General features: G+C 34.1%; 1 protein-coding gene across 1 annotated transcript; it reads left to right on the forward strand.

Annotated features, from left to right (window-relative positions):
• The first annotated feature begins 2455 nt into the window (after positions 1-2455).
• Positions 2456-17116, forward strand: LOC100926310 (glutathione S-transferase-like). The gene is made up of 6 exons (XM_003769151.3): positions 2456-2683; positions 5568-5619; positions 8662-8794; positions 11153-11291; positions 15589-15720; positions 16680-17116. The coding sequence occupies exons 1-6, from the start codon at positions 2597-2599 to the stop codon at positions 16848-16850; spliced, it is 714 nt and encodes a 237-aa protein (XP_003769199.1). The 5' UTR covers positions 2456-2596; the 3' UTR covers positions 16851-17116.
• The last annotated feature ends 937 nt before the right edge of the window (positions 17117-18053 follow it).

Raw genomic sequence — 18053 nt, forward strand, 5'->3', positions numbered from 1 at the left:
CCAGGCTCCCATTTAGTATAAACCAAAAGCAAACACTTAACAAATGCTTATTGATGAAAAAAATCAATTTAGGACCATAGTTACCACTTTCAATTGTGCTTCCAATGCTAAAAAAAAAAAAAAAATAGAGTTCATAAAATGAAATTTCAAATTAATTCAACAAACATATATTGAAGTCTAACCCAGGAAGTATGCTAAGCACTGGAGAAGTCAGTAAGATTTGAGTAAAAAATCTGATCTCAAACACTTAACTAGCTAAGTGGGATAGTGATTTAACATCTATGTGCTTCGGTTTTTTCAATTATAAAATTGGAATATTGATAGTAACTATCTCTCAGGGTTATTGTAAGGATCAATGAGATAATAGTTGTAAAGCACTTTGCAAATCATAAAATGCCATATAAATCTAGCTATTAATATTATTATTAATTAGCTCCATCTTCACCCACTGGTATTATTTCCTAACTTTCCCTCAAATTTGGGAAGTATGCTAATGCATGCACAAGATGTATCCTCCATAACCTTCAACCTCCCTTTTCACATCTCTCCCTTAGAAATTACATTGAGTTCTTTTATTAACTTTTTCTGTTCAAATTCTCAGTTTTACATGAAAAACTGAAATTAATGAAATTAGATTGAGATAAGAGAAGGGAATTTCAGAGTTAAAGCTAATGTTGAGGACCCATAGGAGTGACTTTGGTAAAGACTGGGATTCTACTCTTTAGCTTAATAAATATATTGACCAATAGGTAATTAAGTTATGTAACGGAGAGCAGGTAAGTGATGTAGTGGCTAGAGTATGGGACCTGGACTCAGGAGGACCCGAGTTCAAATCTGACTTCAGTCACTTGCTAGCTGTGTGATCCTGGGCAAGTCATTTAACTCTATTTGCCTCAGTTCTTCATCTAAAAAATGTTTTTTTTTAAAACAATTTTAAAAAAGATTTTTGAGCTAGAGAAAGAAATGGGAAACCACCCAATTATCTTTGCCAGAGTGGATCATGAAGAATAAGACACAGCTGAAATGACTCAACAACAATAAACAATAAGGTCAGGGTCTTAGGTGGAATGACAGGAATGCAGAGATGAGGTTGCTAGTTCTGTCCTCACATCACATAATGTTCCTAAGTAGCTCCTTGAAGGTAATTACAGTTCTGATATAATTTAAAGTGGCCCTGACACTATCTGCAAAACTCTTGCTTTTTTCATATCAACAAATATTTATTCTTTCTCTTGTATACAAGATATTATGCTTTATGTTGTGATTTAAGGGGGAAATTAAAATAATCTCTTTTATAATAATTTATACTATGGAAACACTTAATATTTATCTGCAAAATTCTTGATTAGAACTAAAAGGAATTTGCTTTCCCCATCCAAAATATCAGGGAGACTTGGAGAATGCCTTTGAAGGAGGATGTTGAGCAATCTTAAAACTAAAAGAACTAAAAATGATATTCAGTCCAAGCATATTTGGACAGACTCACAAAACACTTCCTCCAAAGAATGATATCCAATCTTAGTCCCAGATGAAAACTCCAGAAACTTTAGAAACAGGATAGAACATCAGGGGGGCCAGATACAATTGTCTGGTAAGGGAACCATTAAGGATATTCTACCTTAGCCATAACCCTGGGATCTTATGAGTTGTATAAGTAATACTACATGGAGAATGTCATTCTCATTGACATTATGAGAATCTGTGGGGAATTGGATTTCTTTATGTATTTTGTTATTTTTCTTGTCAATTTAAAATAAGTCCTTATGGTAAGGTAACAATATATTTTATTGGAATGGAGTAAGTAGAGAGGAAAAAGAGATGTTATGTGTAGATACACAAATCACCTCAGCCTCAGGAATACCTACATTCTAATTCTGCCTCTGATTTCTACTGGCTGTGTGACCCTGGGAAAATTGTTTAATCTATCTGTGTACCAGGCAACTCTCAGACTAAAAATCCCAGGACAATGACAGATCTATATTGTCAGAAGGAATTTCCTCTCTAGAAAGCTTAGTATAGAAATCAAAGCACAGAACTATGTGATTTATTTTGGTATTTGTCCTTAATGAAAACTTCTCTATTTGATTAATGGTTCCTGGGTGTTGATAGTCAAAGACTTGGTTATGATTTGAGCCACATCTGTATAACTGCAAGGGATTTATATGGGATCCATGATTTCCAGACTTGAAAGACCAACTTTAATAAAATTATAAAAATTATCCTAGGAGATATTCCTTATACAATGAAAGAAGTTCCATCTTTTTATTTTAAATATCCTATGTAGTCCAATTTCAGCTAATCAGTTACTAGTGACAAAAGGTCCAAATATATTTCCATCAGTTAAATAGATTCATGTTTAGCTGCTTCAGCTTGCTTTTTGGGGGGGAAATGAGAAGTCTGAATCCTACCTTTCACATGATTCTCCTCCCCCTTCCATCCTCCCCAATCTGCTCTCTGAATCATTGGCTCTCAGTGTTTGGACTTTCCTCATATATCCCAGTGGAGTCAAGATTACAAAAAGGACGGCTTGTATCTAGGTCTTAGTCAAATTGTTTGTTCTTCTGTTATTTTTCAGAAAACCAGGAATTGAAAAATCATGGCTGCAAAGCCCAAACTTTATTACTTCGATGGAAGAGGCAGAATGGAATCAGTGCGCTGGCTCTTGGCAGCTGCTGGTGTGGAGGTAGATGTTTAATTTCTTAGATGTATTCTTTTTCTTCAGATTGACTGAATATTTACTAATGGAGAAGTCACATGAAACTTACTGAATGACTCCCCTCACAAAAAGGGGTTTAATCATTGTGATCACCATTTTTCTTCTTTTTTTAAAATAATGAATTGTCATAGGTGCAATTTGAAGGACAAATTTATCTTGATAATTAAGTGTTAATTGAGTTCTTCTTCTGAATGTAGAATCAGAATCTAGTGGGAAGCTCATTGGACTTGGATTCAGCAGATGTGGCTCCAAGTCTTGTCACAACTACATCCCAGCTATATCTCGTTAGGCAAACTAGCCTGTATTTCTGAGTCTCAATTTCATCACTTCTAGAATAGGAAGCTGGAATTAGATTATTTCTGAGATGCTCTTCTAACTTCAACATTCTGTGACTCGTTAAAAAATTTTTTTTCTATGCCTTAACACAAAAAATAATACTGGTTTCCATTAATTTCATTAACTGCCTGGTTATTATTGCTCAGTGCTGTCATTCATTTAAAAACCCATCATTTTGACAAATTGAAAAATACCAAAGAACAGAGGTTGGGTTAATTTCTACAGAAATTTTAACAATTTTCATTTTTGTTAGCTTCCTTTTTGTTGGGCAGAAAGTGAAGAAGATTTGGATTCATTATATACAGGGTTTTCATAAAGTATGCAAGAAATTTCTAAACTTTTAGACATTCATAATTTAGGTTGATATGCTAGACATTTTTGTAATAATCTTTCAGATGGTAATGAGTGCTTTCTCCTGCTCCTAAGTGATATTAGTAAATCATTTCACCTCTGTGGGGTTCAGTTTCCTTTTCTGTCAAGTGTGGGGTTTGGATAAGATGGCCTTCAACATCCCTTCCATCTCTGCCTGCATCCTAGGATCTGAGGGACTTAAGTTTTGCTAATCATATAACCCCATTCTGTCACAGGACTGAAAATAAGACTACTTCATGTACTTTATCACCATATCATTTAGTTGCCTTGTAAATAAACTGAGTTTCAATTCATGAGCCTGTGAGCAGTAATTACAATTATTAATAATAGACATAATATTAATTAGGCAGTATGACAGTGAAAAACACTGGTCCGGGGGACCAGAGATTCCTATTGTAATGATGGCTTTATCAGTAATTAGCTGTGTGATTTTTTTTTTAAGTTATAGCATCATGGGATGATAACTAGAGAGCTAAAAGAGATCATGAGGGCATCTAGTTTGTGTCTCCCTGCCTCATTTTATTGACAAGGAAAATGAGGCACAAAAAAATTAAATGACTTGCCAAGGTCTTTCATAAGTTACAGAGATAGATTGTGAACCCAGGGCTTTTGATTCTAAGACTGTCTCTTGCAGAACAGTCAACAAATTGCAGATAGGAAGGATTTCTTCAGCAAGAATTCCCTCCATCAGTGGGGTCAAATGCAAATAGAAAAGGGGACTGCTAAATTATTTATAATCAATTCCCAATTACATTTTAATCTGGTTGGGAATGTACTTAGGATTTTTTTTTTTTTTTTTTTACAGGCAAACTGTTTGATACCTCTGTCCTATATCCATGAAATCACAGATCCAGATACTTCTGCCCTCTCTCTTTCCAAAAGTAATATAAGGGTAGCCTACAATGATTGTAGTGACAGAATGCTAAGTCTACAATTAGGAACATTTGGAGTCAAATCTTGCCACTGACACTTACTAGCTGCATGACCCTGGCAACAGAATTTACATATTAAGTCATATGATTACCAGAATCACAGATCTTTTGTATTGACTTACACATTGTACTCTACCAGATACAAAAATGAAAAAGTACAAATTGTTAACCTCTAGGAACTGATAATCTATTAACTATTTCCTTAAGACTCATCTTTTAATTAAAAACAAAAGTGGAAGGGAGGGAAATTAGATTGGAACAGTAGTATACTTTCTCAAAGTATAATGTGAAGCTCCCCAAGATCCTTTCAGGGAGTCCTTGAGATCAGAATTATTTTCATAATAATCCTAAAATAAAATTAAACAATTAAAATACTTTTCCCTTTACTAATTATATATCTGTGTGGAGCTGGATTTTGTATATATACACATATATGTGTGTATATATAACATATATGGATATATACACATGTATGTATACGTGGTTATGTATAGATATGTGTATATGTATAGATACATATATATTTAATCCAGAACAACATATTGCCACAGACTGAAAACTGAATGCAGAAACAGATATAAGAATTTATTAGATTAGAAATTGAAAAGACTTGCAAAAATATGTAAACAATGGTACTCTAATTTTTTTTGTTTTGGAAATAGTCATCTTTCATTAAAATGTTACTTATATTTTCATTTTTATTTATTATTATATTATTGTTTATTTTATCTCTATTACATTATATAAACCATAATTGATTATATTACATTATTATTTATATTGGATGTATTTTTAATGAATTATTAAAATTTATAATTTTTTAGTTTTATTTTTTAATATGGAAAATATTGATAGATAAAACCCACATAAACAGAAGCTCTTTGGGTAAACTCTCAGTTATACTGCATTTAAGAATGTAATGGAATTCTGAAATAAAAAAGTTTGAGAAATGCTGGAGAAGAACATCAGAATCATTGATGTAAACTTGGAGTTCACTTAGTGCAAGGTCTTCAGAGAAGTTAAATGACTTGTCCAGAGTCTCCCAGCTAATAAATATAATATGAACTTAAGGTAGGATTTGAACTCAATTCTTTATGATTCATACCCCTGTCCATTATACCACCCAATTATCTTGAGGTGATTTCTAGGATTCCTTCTCAATGTGAACATTCTATGATTCTGATAGTCTCATGTGTCCTTCTCTTTTCTAGTATGAAGAACAGCTTTTTGAAACAGCTGAAGAATTTGAGAATTTAATTAAGGGTGAGTTAAAGCCTTGCTCTGTTGTGCTAGGCCATGAAGATCAGATTAACTCCCATTGCTTTGCCCGAAAAGATATACAGAAAGTCTCTTAAATTCCCTTCAAGCCCTAAAATTGTTTTTATTGTTTATAAATCATAGTACAGATTGGGAATTACATGGGATGGTACACAACTGTGCTTCTCTGTACCCCAGAGGTAAGGCTTAAATTTCAAAACATCTACCAGCAAAGAAAGTAAAGGGTTTTTTTTCCTCCTGAAACAAAGGTAAAAACCTTTGCCTTCTATAGAGGAATAATGATGTAAGAAAAGTGATGGGATTGAAAACTAGAAAGATTAGCTTGGAATTGATTCATGGAGGAACTTGAAAGTGAGGAAAGAGTAGGTAAGTGGGAGTTATTGGAGGGTATTTTTGTGTGTGTGAGCAAAGAAATATCTTGATAATTGTGTTTCAAAAAAACTAGTTATGAACATCTGATTTGGAATAGACAGAGACTGGAGATATGGAGACTAATCAGAAACATTGAAAGATTGAAGTGGAAGGTCCTGGCCTAGAGTATGGCAGTGGGAGCTAAAGAAATGGTTTGGATCAACCAGTTGATCAATAAGCATTTATTAAGCACTTACTATGAATGAAGTATTAACCAAGGTACTGGAAATACAAAGATGAAAAAATGAAATAGTCCCTTCCCTCAGTGAGCTTATATTCTTCTATGCACACATCGTGCATAAAGATCACAACCACTGTCATCATGCCATTTATAGGCTTCCAAAGCATTTTACAAATATTATCTCCTTTGATCCTCATGACTTCAGGAGATAAGTGCTGTCATTATTCCCATTTTACAGATGAACAAACTGATGCTGAAGACTTTATTGACTTACACAGGATTATCCGGCTAGCAAATCAATGTCTGAGAAAACTGAACTCCTAACTCAACACTATTTTTCAAGCTACCTAGCTACTTATATAAGTAAATATAGAATATATTCAAATAAAAAGTAATTTCAGGGGAAAAGTAATCTGGGGGGAGGTGCTAGCAGCTAGAGGGATAAGGGAAGATGAGGAGGGCATGAGTTCTAGAGATGGAGTCAAGCTCATATAAACGTAAGAATACTAGAGGTAGGTGCAGAAAAGCAAGTAAAACAGTTTGTCTGGGAGACAGAATGTATGTGTGTGTGAACAAGAGTCCTATAATGAGCCTAGCTGCAACCAGATCATGAAGGGCTTTAGGTATAATAATAATAATAATAATAATTTGCATTTGAAGCTAGAGAGGCAGAAAAGAGTAGATCAATTTGTAAGATAAGATTTGAAGGCAGAATCCTTTAAGTGGAAAAACACAGATTACCCAAACAGAATGTACAGAGTTGCCATTTGGGTTGGTAGTGGAAGTTCCCACTTAAGTAGTTCCCTATTCCAATAAGATAACAGATAAATCCTTAGAGATCCTTCCAGTATTCATGTACACCATTCATAGTACTTAGCATACTGAAGTACACATTAGGTTCTCAAAACTACCCTTGTTAAATAAAGGCATCCCAGGAGTAGCTTTCAGTCAGTCAAAAAGCATTTATTAAACACCTACTATATTCCAGGCGCTGCACTAAACACTGGGGATAGGAAGATTAAAACATCTTTTTTTTTTTTTTTAATAATTCTATTTTTTTCTATCCTTACTATGCTATGGGAATGTTTATTTTATTTCTTAAGTTCTAGAAAAATTTTAAAATAAAAAATAAAAATAAGAGAAAATGCAATGAGAAAAATTAAAAATTTAAAAATAAACAACAGAACCTGTTCCTTAGGAGTTCACAGTCTAATGGGAGAGACAACAAAATATGAACAAATTAGGTATATCAGGGTAAAATGCAGATAACCAATAGAGGAAAGGCACTAGAGTTGAGCAGGAGATCAGGAAATGCTTCTTGTAAAAGATAGAATTTTGGCTAGGATTTGAAGGAAACCAAGGAAGGTGGGAGGTAGAGGTGAAGAGATAGAGCATTCTAGGCATGGGGGACACAGACTCAGAATGGCCAAAGTCAAGAAACTGAAGTATTTTGTTTGAGGAACAACAAAGAGAGTAAGAGAATCATTCCTAATATCTTGAACAACCTTATTTGGTAGCCAGCACCATCTCATTTGCAGGGTGGGAAGCAAAGTCTCTACAATTAAAATAACCTTCACTTCCTATTCCCAAAGGGCTATAAAACTGTGCATACCCTTTGACCCAGCAATACCACTACTGGGTCTGTATCCCAAGGAAATCATAAAGGAGGGAAAAGGATTCATTTGTGCAAAAATGTTTGTAGCAGCTCTTTTTGTGGTAGTAAAGAATTGGAAAATGAGTAGAAGCTCATCAACTGGGGAATGGCTGAAAAAGTGAAGATAATGGAATATTATTGTTCAATGAAAAATGATGAAAAAGTTGATTTTAGAAAGATTTACATGAACTGATGGTGAGTGAAACAAGCAGAACCAGGAATATACTGTACACAGTTATAGCAAGATTGTATGATAATCAACTTGGGTTTCCTCAGTGCTTCAGTGATTCAAACTTCACTGAACTGAAGTGAGATTCAAACCCACTAAACTTTGGAATAGAAAATGCCATCTGCATCCAGAAAAAGAACTATAGAGATTGAATGTAAATCAACACGTGCTATGTTCACTTCTTTTTTCTATTGTTTTTTTCTCTAGTGATTTTTTCCATTTGTTCTGATTTTCTCTCCCAACATGATTTATAAATAAATGTGTATTAAAAAGTTAATATACATGTATAACCAGAAAAAAAATTAAAAAAATAATCTTCACTTCCCTTTTGGAAAACAGTGTGGTGTGAGACAGTGGAAGAAGCATTGATTCTAAAATCAGAGCTCATAGATTCATAACCTGCTTCTGATATTTAGTCATGTGAACTGTTTTGTTTATATAGAAGAGTTAAACTAAATAATTACTAAGGTTCCTTCTGTCACCAGAACTATGATTCCATGATCATACGCTAATGAAGGGGAGTAATTCACTGGTTTTATTTTATTTTATTAGGTGGGAAATTAATGTATCAACGAGTGCCAATGGTTGAAATTGATGGAATGAAGATGGTAGAAACCAGAGCCATCCTAAGATATATAGCTGCAAAATACAACTTATATGGGAAGGACCTGAAGGAGCAAGTCCTGTACAGTAATCATTGCATGTTTATAATAAAACATAGAAGTCACCCTTTTTTATTTAAAGAAATTTCTAGTTAACATTGGATTCTGACAAATGATTTGCCCAGGGTCACACTATCAAGTAGACGTCAAAGGCAAAACTGGACCTTAGGTCTTCCTGATTATAAGGCCAGCTCTTTATCTATTATTTCTCCTGCTTCTCAATGATAAGAAATACTTATTAGTATGTTATGAAAGTAAAAACACGAAATTTTTAACTTCCTTTCCCACATGACCTAAATCTAAGATACCCTAATAAAGATATCTCTAATAGATGATATTTACAAAGTAGTGGGCAATCAAAGGAGGAAATTAAATCTTTAATTGCTTAGTAGAGTGTTGACTATAAAGTGATGATACTGGCTTCTGTAAGCTGCTTATCAATCAATACCTATTAAGTAATTACTATGTGCTGGGTACTGTTAAATGATGAAGATACAAAAAGAGGCAAAAGACAGTCCCTAAGAGCTTACAATCTAATGACATGTTTATGGAAGCCAGTCTTAACTTTCTACTAACATGTTAAGGCTTATATATAATGGACTGCCCCACTCACATACAAAGATGAGAGAAGAGAAGAAATTCAGAAGAGAAGAAATACTGGCTTTGGATCTCAAAATAGAATAACTATAATTTTAAAATCATTTTTAATGATTTATAAAAGTATGAATTTAAAAACAGCTCAAAAATAGATTAATGAAAGTGAGATGTTTAAATAATGTTTATTCTATAATCTATGTTTATTAACTCATCATGGAGAGGTCATGCAACCCATATTAAGGTAAATCAATCATCCATCAATAAGAATTTATTAAGTGCCTATTATTATGCTGGAATGGGTAGCTTAGGTGGTGCAGCAGAGAGTGCTGGGTCTGAAATTAAGAATCTTCTTCCTGAGTTCAAATCTGGACTCAAATACTTACTAATTGTGTGATCCTGGGCAAATCACTTAACTCTGAGTTTCCTCATTGTCCAATGAGCTAGGGAAGGAAATGGAAAACCACTCCATTATCTCTGCTAAGAAAATTCCAAATGAGATGACAGAGAGTCAGACCTGATTGAAATGATTGAAATTGGGCATTCTGCTCAGGCCCTGATGATACAAATACAAAGAGTGAAAAATCTTTCTGACTTTAGACTTAGATTTAAGTCCAGACTTAAACAGACATGAGCCCATGTGAAACTACGAAGGATATTTAACCTCTCAGAGCCTCCATAAAACTATAAATGAACTATAAATGATAAGTGACTTGTTACTTTATCTGATTAATATTGCCTCTGCTTAAAACATAAAAGCAAAAAAACCTCATTGGTGAATTCTGCTTTATAGTAGTGATTTTGGATGTTTGTCTAAATTCAGTGAAAGTGTTTTAAAATAAGATTTGATATTTTTAAAGCCCTGAATCAAGCCTTTTTTCTAGTTTAAGGAAGATCTCAGATGCCAATCAGTAGATGGACCATTTTCAGCATCTGGGTCTTAATGTACATATGATTAAGCACTATTTTTATCTTAGGCCTGTGAACTTCTTTATTTAAATATTGATATAATATATCAATTATATTTGATATATATAATCAAATTATATGATTTGATATAATTTTGATAATATATAAAGGATATATAATTTTATATCCTTTAATATAAAGGAAATTTGGTTCCCTTTATAATCCTATTTCATTTTATGCTTTTAAAAATATTAATCTGAAAAGAGGTCGTGACACATAAAAAATTTAAGAAGCCCTGCTCTATATCTGCTACTCCATGATGCCTTTCAATATTTGTACTATAATTATAAATTAAAGCTTGTTTATGATATTCTTCATTGCTATGTTGTAGTACCTTACATTTGCATGTCAGTATTTTACACTTTTAGGGGCATGAGGGAATGACAGATAGGACGTACAGTTGATAGATGGCTGGGCCTGCAGGGAAGAAAATTCATCTTCCTGGGTTCAAATTGGACCTCACACTGCTAGCTGTGTGAGCCTGAATTAGTCATTTAATCTAATTTTCCTTAGTTCCTTCTCTGTGAAATGAGCTAGAGTAGAATGATAAACCATTCCAGTATCTCTGCCAAGAATACTCCAAATGGGATTATAATATAACTGAAACAGTGAACAACAACAATCTTATATAGATATATATTTTAAAAAAGCATTTTCACATATAATATTTTTATTTGCTCCTGCATTTAATAATAATGACATGTTAAAAAAAAAGCTTTAAAGCTTTCAAAGCATTTTACATGCATTATTTGATAGAATCTCAATAATACAATAGGCTAGCAATCATATTTTTATTAATGCCTTTTTTCCTTTTCCAGTATTGACATGTATGTGGAAGGAATGAGAGATCTCTACGACATAATTATGTTCCTCCCATTGTCTTTCCCTGAAGAGAAGGAAAATCTCCGCTATATTCTCGAGAAAGCCACTGACAGATTCCTGCCAGTGTATGAGAAGGTATGGAATGAACAATGTGATCTTCCTGCAGAGTCCCTGAAATGACAGCTTTTTTATTTCAATCTGAGCGGATACATGACAATGCAGAAACACTGGGGGGCTCCATGGTACAGAAGAAAGACCACTAGCTCAGAGAATCTGAGTAATGTAAAATAAAGGCTGGAGGCAGGTTGTGAAAAAGCTTTAAACGTTATAATAATAGCATTTACATTTATCAAGTGTTTTAGGATTACTAAATATTTTTAAACCTTATTTTACTTTATTCTCCTAACAATCCCTTAATTGAACAGTATAAGTTTTATCCATATTTTATGGATGAGCAAATGGAAGCTCAGGAGTGCAGTGACCTACCCAGTGTCACACAGTAATAACAATGCTAGGAGGAGAATCAGTCTTTCTTACTTAAGGTTGAGGGTTCTCCTCACTAAGCCATATTTTCCTGCATTTCATCCATAACATTTCTTTTTAACATTTTTTCCCATTTAATGCTATTTTATTTTTTCAAATTATATGTAAAGATAGTTTTCAACATTCACTTCTATAAAATTTTGAATTCCAATTTTTTTTCTCCCTGCTTCCATTCCCCCTCCAAGATGTCAAGCAATCTGATATAGGTTATAAATATACAATCATATTAAACATATTTCAAATTTTTTTAATTAAATTATTAGACTGTGAGGTTATAGGTTATAGTTTTATTAAATTAGAGGAGGTAGCATGATGTAATAGAAAAAAAAACACTGATATTCTTTAGTTGTATATCTTGGACAAATCACTTTAACTCCAGTGAGCATCCATTTTATCATCTGTAAAATAAAGAACCAGATAGATGATCTCCAGGTTTCTTTCACAACTGAATCCTATGATCTTGAGTGTCTATAAAATGAACGTTTACACAAATATTCAATTGTGTCTCTGTTTCATACTTAGCTTACATTATCTTGCAAGAGACTTTTAATGAATGCATATTGGTCTATTAAACAATGGCCAAAATAGAAGTTTGTTGTGACACTACCCAATTGCCTAGTTTTCTGTCACAGTGGGAAAAATATGTCTCTGGGTCAGGCAGTTTTGACAGATGATGAGAGGTAATTCACAGAAACCATTGTAGGAGAATATCTCTAGAAATATTTGTTGTTTTTTTTTTTAAAGGTGTTATAAAAGGATATTAGAAACAATACAGTCTCAGTAATTTACAACTCTTGAGAATAAATTGTCAACACAACCTGAAGATGTAGTCAGTCCCACTGGGCTCTTAATATGGCTAAAGGACAATGGAAAAAGAAAAAGGGAATCAAGTTATACTGTAACCTGGGTCTAGCATATGTCATATGTTTTACTGATTGTCATACTAGAAGAGACCTTAGCTTATCCTTGGGATTTGTTAATTTTATTTTTGAAGTTTTATGAGTTTTCTTGAGCTTAAAAATGTTTCTTTTTGGCTGAAATATCTTTCATTTAATCAAAAAGCAATTATTTTTTTAAACTCATTTTTCCTCCTCTATTTTTCACCAGAAATGTTTCTCCAACCCGTTATCTCCACCCCACTCCTTCCCTCCAGTATGGGGTTTGCTGAGTTTCTTTCTCTTTGGGGATTCACTTTTATGGTTAATTCAGTGATTTCTGTAGGATTCCAAATGTATCATGCAACATGACTGCCTGTAGGTTATTGCCTACAAAGGTACTGACTTGTTAACCTTAGCTTATCCTTGGGATTTGTTAATTTTATTTTGGAAGTTTTATGAGTTTCCTTGAGCTTAAAAATTTCTTTTTGGCTGAAATATCTTTCATTTCGTCAAAAAGCAATTATTTTTTTTTTAAACTCAATTTCCCTTCTCTGTTCTTCAGTAAAAGTGTTTCTTTACAGTCTCCTCTCCTCCCTTCCAGTCCAGGATTTGATGGGCTTTGTTCTCTTTTGGGATTCACTTTTATAGCTAACTAGTGATTACTGTAGGATTCCAAACATATCATGCAACATGACTGCCTGTGGGTTATTTCCTACAAAGGCACTGGCTTGCTAATAAGTACCACTTGGAGTTCTGTGTTATTGATTACAGTTGTTGAATTGCCTGTGCCCCTGAATTCATTACTAATGCCTGCCATATTGTATGCTGTTGCTTTTGTGTGTATATATGATTTTTAGTTTTCATTGCTACACACTACTATATATATTTTTTGCATTAGCACTAGTTGCTTTGCTGAATACATTTTAAAATAGAATTTAAATAAAATGGAAGAACTTTAGGCATTTAGTGTGCAGTGATATCAAGAAAAACTCCAAGAGGATTTTTAATTATACTAATAGAACCTGACCATAAAAATAAAGCCATTGTAAAACTATTAAAGAATATTATAAAGGATTTGGGATAAATATGAGGTGATCATTAACACATATGAGAAGAGAGACAACACCTTATATATTTTCTGTAATTTATGAGAAATAATTATTCAGAAAATAAGAAATTACTTGGACATCAATTATTAAGTTTCCCTTTGAAGAGGGAAGGAAGGAAGGAAAAAAGGGAGGGAGGGAGGGAGGGAGGAAGGAAAGGAAGGAAGAAAGGAAGAAAGAAAGGAAGGAAGGAAAGAAGGAAGGAAGGAAAAGAGGGAGGGAGGGAGGGAGGGAGGAAGGAAGGAAGGAAGGAAGGAAGAAAGGAAGGACAAGAGGGACAGAGGAAGGAAGGAAGGAAAGAAGGAAAAGAGGGAGGGAGGAAGGGAGGGAGAAAGGAAGGAAAGAAGGAAGTAAGAAAAAGAGGGAGGGAGGGAAAGAGGAAGGGAAGGAGGAAAGAAGGAAGGAAGGAAGAAAGGAAGTAAGTAAGGAAGGAAGGAAGGGAGAGAAGAAAGAAGGGAGAGCGGGAGGCCCTCCTTATCTTTTCAGCCTTCATAAAACTTACTCCTTAACACTGGCTTACTTAAGGTTTCTGGAACAAAATATTCTATTGCTCTCCTGCTTTTTCCTGTGTCTTCCATGCCTAGAACCTTTCCCCTCCTCATTTATTCCTCCAGACTCTCTGGCTTCCCACCAAGTCTCAGGCAAAGTCCTGCCTTCTGCAAGAAGCCCTTCCTAGTTCTCCTTCTTTTGAGGAATATCTCTAATTTATCATGCAGATATCATTTCTACCTAGTTGTTTCTACATGTGTCACTTGCCCCACTAGACTGTGAGCACCTTGAGAGCAGGGACTGTATTGTACCTTTCTTTGTAATCCCGGTGCCTGACCTGGCATGTGGTAGGTGCTTAATAAATGTTTATTGGCCAGCAAAATGGTAATATTTTCTCAAATTTTTTGTGTCTTCTAAATTGTCTTCTTTGTATACTTTTGCTCTTTTTATTATATCATTAATTCATTCAATAAACAATTATTAAGCACCTATTATATGTGCTGCGCTAAGCACTAGGGATACAAGAAGAGGAAAAAAGATAATCCCCTGCCCTCAAAGAGTTCACAGTGTAAAGAAAGAGACAACATGTAAACAAATACATAGAAAGCAGTCTATGTACGGGATAAATTTTGTTGTTTAGTTGTGTCCCATGAGGCTTTTCTTTTCTTTTCTTTCCTCAATAGTATTTTATTTTTCCAAATATATGTAAAGATAGTTTTCAACATTCATTTTTGTAAGACTTTGTGTTCCAAATTTTTCTCTCACCCTCCCTTATGTTTCTCCTCGACAAGACACTAATCAGGTTAAATATGTGCAATCCTTTTAAACGTATTTTCATATTTGTCATGTTGTACAAGAAAAATCAAACCAAAAGGGAGAAAACCATGAGAAAGAAAAAGCAAACAAATAAAAAGAAAAAAATACTATACTCTGATTCACATTCAATTTATATAGTTCTCTCTGGATGTGGATGGCATTTTCTATCCCACTTGGGGTTTTCTTTAACAAAGATACCTGAATAGTTTGCCATTTCCTTCTCCATCTTATTTTTTACAGAGGGAGAAACTGAGGCAAGCAGGGTTAAGTGACTTGTCCAGGGTATCTGAGGCCACATTTGAACTCAGTTCTTCCCTATTCCAGGTCTGGCATTCTATCCACTGCCCATAGAATAAATAGGAAATAATTAAAAGAGACAGCACTGGACTTCAAAGGGGTTGGAAAAGGTTTCCCGAAGAAGAAGGAATTTTAGTTGGAACTAAAAGAAAGAGAGATAAGTTATCAGAGTGGAGGAGGAAGTGTTCCAGACATGGGGGATAGCCAGAGGAAATGTTCTGTCTTCAATTTTTGTTGTTGTTTTCAAGTAATGGGCCAGATAGTTCCACAAAATCTCTACTCTCCTTGTCATTAATCTTGTAGGTATTAAAAGACCATGGAAAAAATTACCTTGTTGGAAACCAGCTGAGCTGGGCAGATATACATTTATTTGAATTAATCTTAATGATTGAAGAATGCAAATCTGATGTTCTCTTGACATTCCCTAAACTACAGGTAATTATATTCAAAGCACTCTCTCTCTCTGTCTCTGTCTCTGTCTCTTCCTCTCTCTCTCTGTCTCTCTGTTTCTCTCTCTTCCTCTCACCCTCCCTTTGTCTCTGTCTCTGTGTCTGCCTCTCCTTTCTCTGTCTCTGTCTCTCTCTGTCTCTCTCTACATTTCTTTCCTGTGTCTCTGTCTCTCTCTTTCTCTGTTTCTGTTTTTCTCTGTCTCTCTCTGTCTTGTATCTCTGTCTCTGTCTGTCTGTCCCTCTCTCCGTACATATACACACACATATATGTATTTAATGTACATGTTCTCTTCCCCATTAAAATATAATCTTTCTGGGAGCAGGGATAGTTTTGTTTTTTTTTTTTTTTGGGGTAACTCCAGAGCTTAGCACAACATCTAGCACATAGATAAACAATCAATATAAGCTTGTTGAAAAGATTCATAATTTTCTCTGTGTACCTTTTCTCCAAGGAGACAAACCCTCAGATAGATAGCCTTCATGAGGTGCTGTGACCTAAAGCAAAAACCTGCTGTCCACCCTTCAGATGATGAGGCTATCTATACTTTTAGACATCATTTTTTTGATGTCTTTTCAGATCGTAGACAAGAAGCCCATAGACAAAAACAGAGCTCAAAGTCTTTTTGGCAATTAAGGAAAAAACCTTAATACATTTAGAAAAGAGAAGGCTGTTTCTTCACAAGTTATGTTATTTTATATTATACTATACTATATTATATATTATATAATGTCACATTATATTATATTATATTACATCTGAAAAACAGAGGCCTTACTCATTTGCAAAGCAAGGAGTTCCTGGACTTTTAAACATCACTGTCTAGCGTGTGAAAATGCTTGCCACAGCTTTCCCTCAGGATCTTGCCAAGAGCATCTCTGGGATCCTGCTCCAATATGCACAACTAATTGTTTCATTTACAGACGGTATCATTTCTTTCATTTTAGGAGTTCAAAGTCAGAGTCAGCAAACTTCCCAGGATTCAGAAATTCCTTCAGCCTGGCAGTCAAAGAAAGCCTCCAATGGATGCTGCAGGTCTTGAAGTTGCAAAGAACATATTCAAGTTTTCAAAAGGCATGTTTCTTAAACATGGGACTACCATAATAGCTGAATTGTAGTCAGGTCCACCAAAAAACTAGGATGTGCTCCTGCACCATTCCTACATTCAATAGCTAGTAAATATGATGCCTTCCTATAGAGCTCGTTATAAATCAGAAAATGTAATTTTTACATTACTTATTTTAAGTCCCAGAGTTTGAATTTTGATTCCTTGTTTTCAAATTCAACCCCTTTTCAACTATTATACTATTTCCCCTTCAATTAATCTCTTTTTTTTCTGGAAAGTGGAAACTTTTGGAATAAAACTGCATGTCATATAAAAAGATGATCGTAAAGATTTCTTTAAGAAAAACAAAACAAAATCAAACCCTACTAGACGCTGTATTAACTTCTTTTTAGATGCAAATCTTTTGCACCTGTCCTAATATTCTTCAAGATCGTTAACAAAAAAAGTGATGTTCAGTTAGCTTTATTCCACAGAATTTAGTCAGGAAAGCAATCTGCCAATATTTTAGAAAGATTTTCAAGATAAAAAAAACACAGAAAAAATGCTTATTTCTCAATTAAACAGAAATTTAATGAAAGAAAATACCCTATTTCTTTCTCCTCATGACATTCTTTAATCATGGTTTTCTTCTTCTTCTTAAAAATGATTAGTTTTAATATAAAGAAAAAACTTGAAGATTAACGGAAAATTTCCACTTTTAAAAAAGCCCTCATCTTGTAAATTTACAAGATATATTTTCAGAAGAAAAATCAGTGTTTTTATTTCTCCATGAAGATAATCTATTGTGTAACATTTTGTCAGATGTTATTGTTGCAAGGTAAACTAAGAAGAAACTGATTAACATGGAAGCAGAATCAGAGAAGGCTTAAAAGTTTTATTGTCACTTTAGCAGAGTTGTTCAGTCTTAGTTCATCTTGCCATTCCATTCTGATTGGAATATGAAGGGAGTCTAACTGATCATCTGTCCCACTTGACAGAGGATTTGTATGATTGGAAGAGAGAGTGAGACTAAGGACTTTATGTAGCTCTGTCCTTCTTAAAGCTAATTCACAACCAAGTCAAGACATCTTCTTAATGTCACTGATTGGAAATGGAAAATGAACAACAATTTCTCTCTGTTCCAGAAAGATGTAACAAAAGAAATCTAAAATTCCCTACTTCCCCCTATCCCACTTCCTGCCCTTAAGCTCTGAGTCTCTAGCTAGAGACAATATTCTGCAAAGACTTCAGTTTTAAATATCTCTCTCTCTCTCTC

This window comes from Sarcophilus harrisii, chromosome 4 (assembly GCF_902635505.1).
Source record: "Sarcophilus harrisii chromosome 4, mSarHar1.11, whole genome shotgun sequence".
Classification (NCBI taxonomy): domain Eukaryota; kingdom Metazoa; phylum Chordata; class Mammalia; order Dasyuromorphia; family Dasyuridae; genus Sarcophilus; species Sarcophilus harrisii.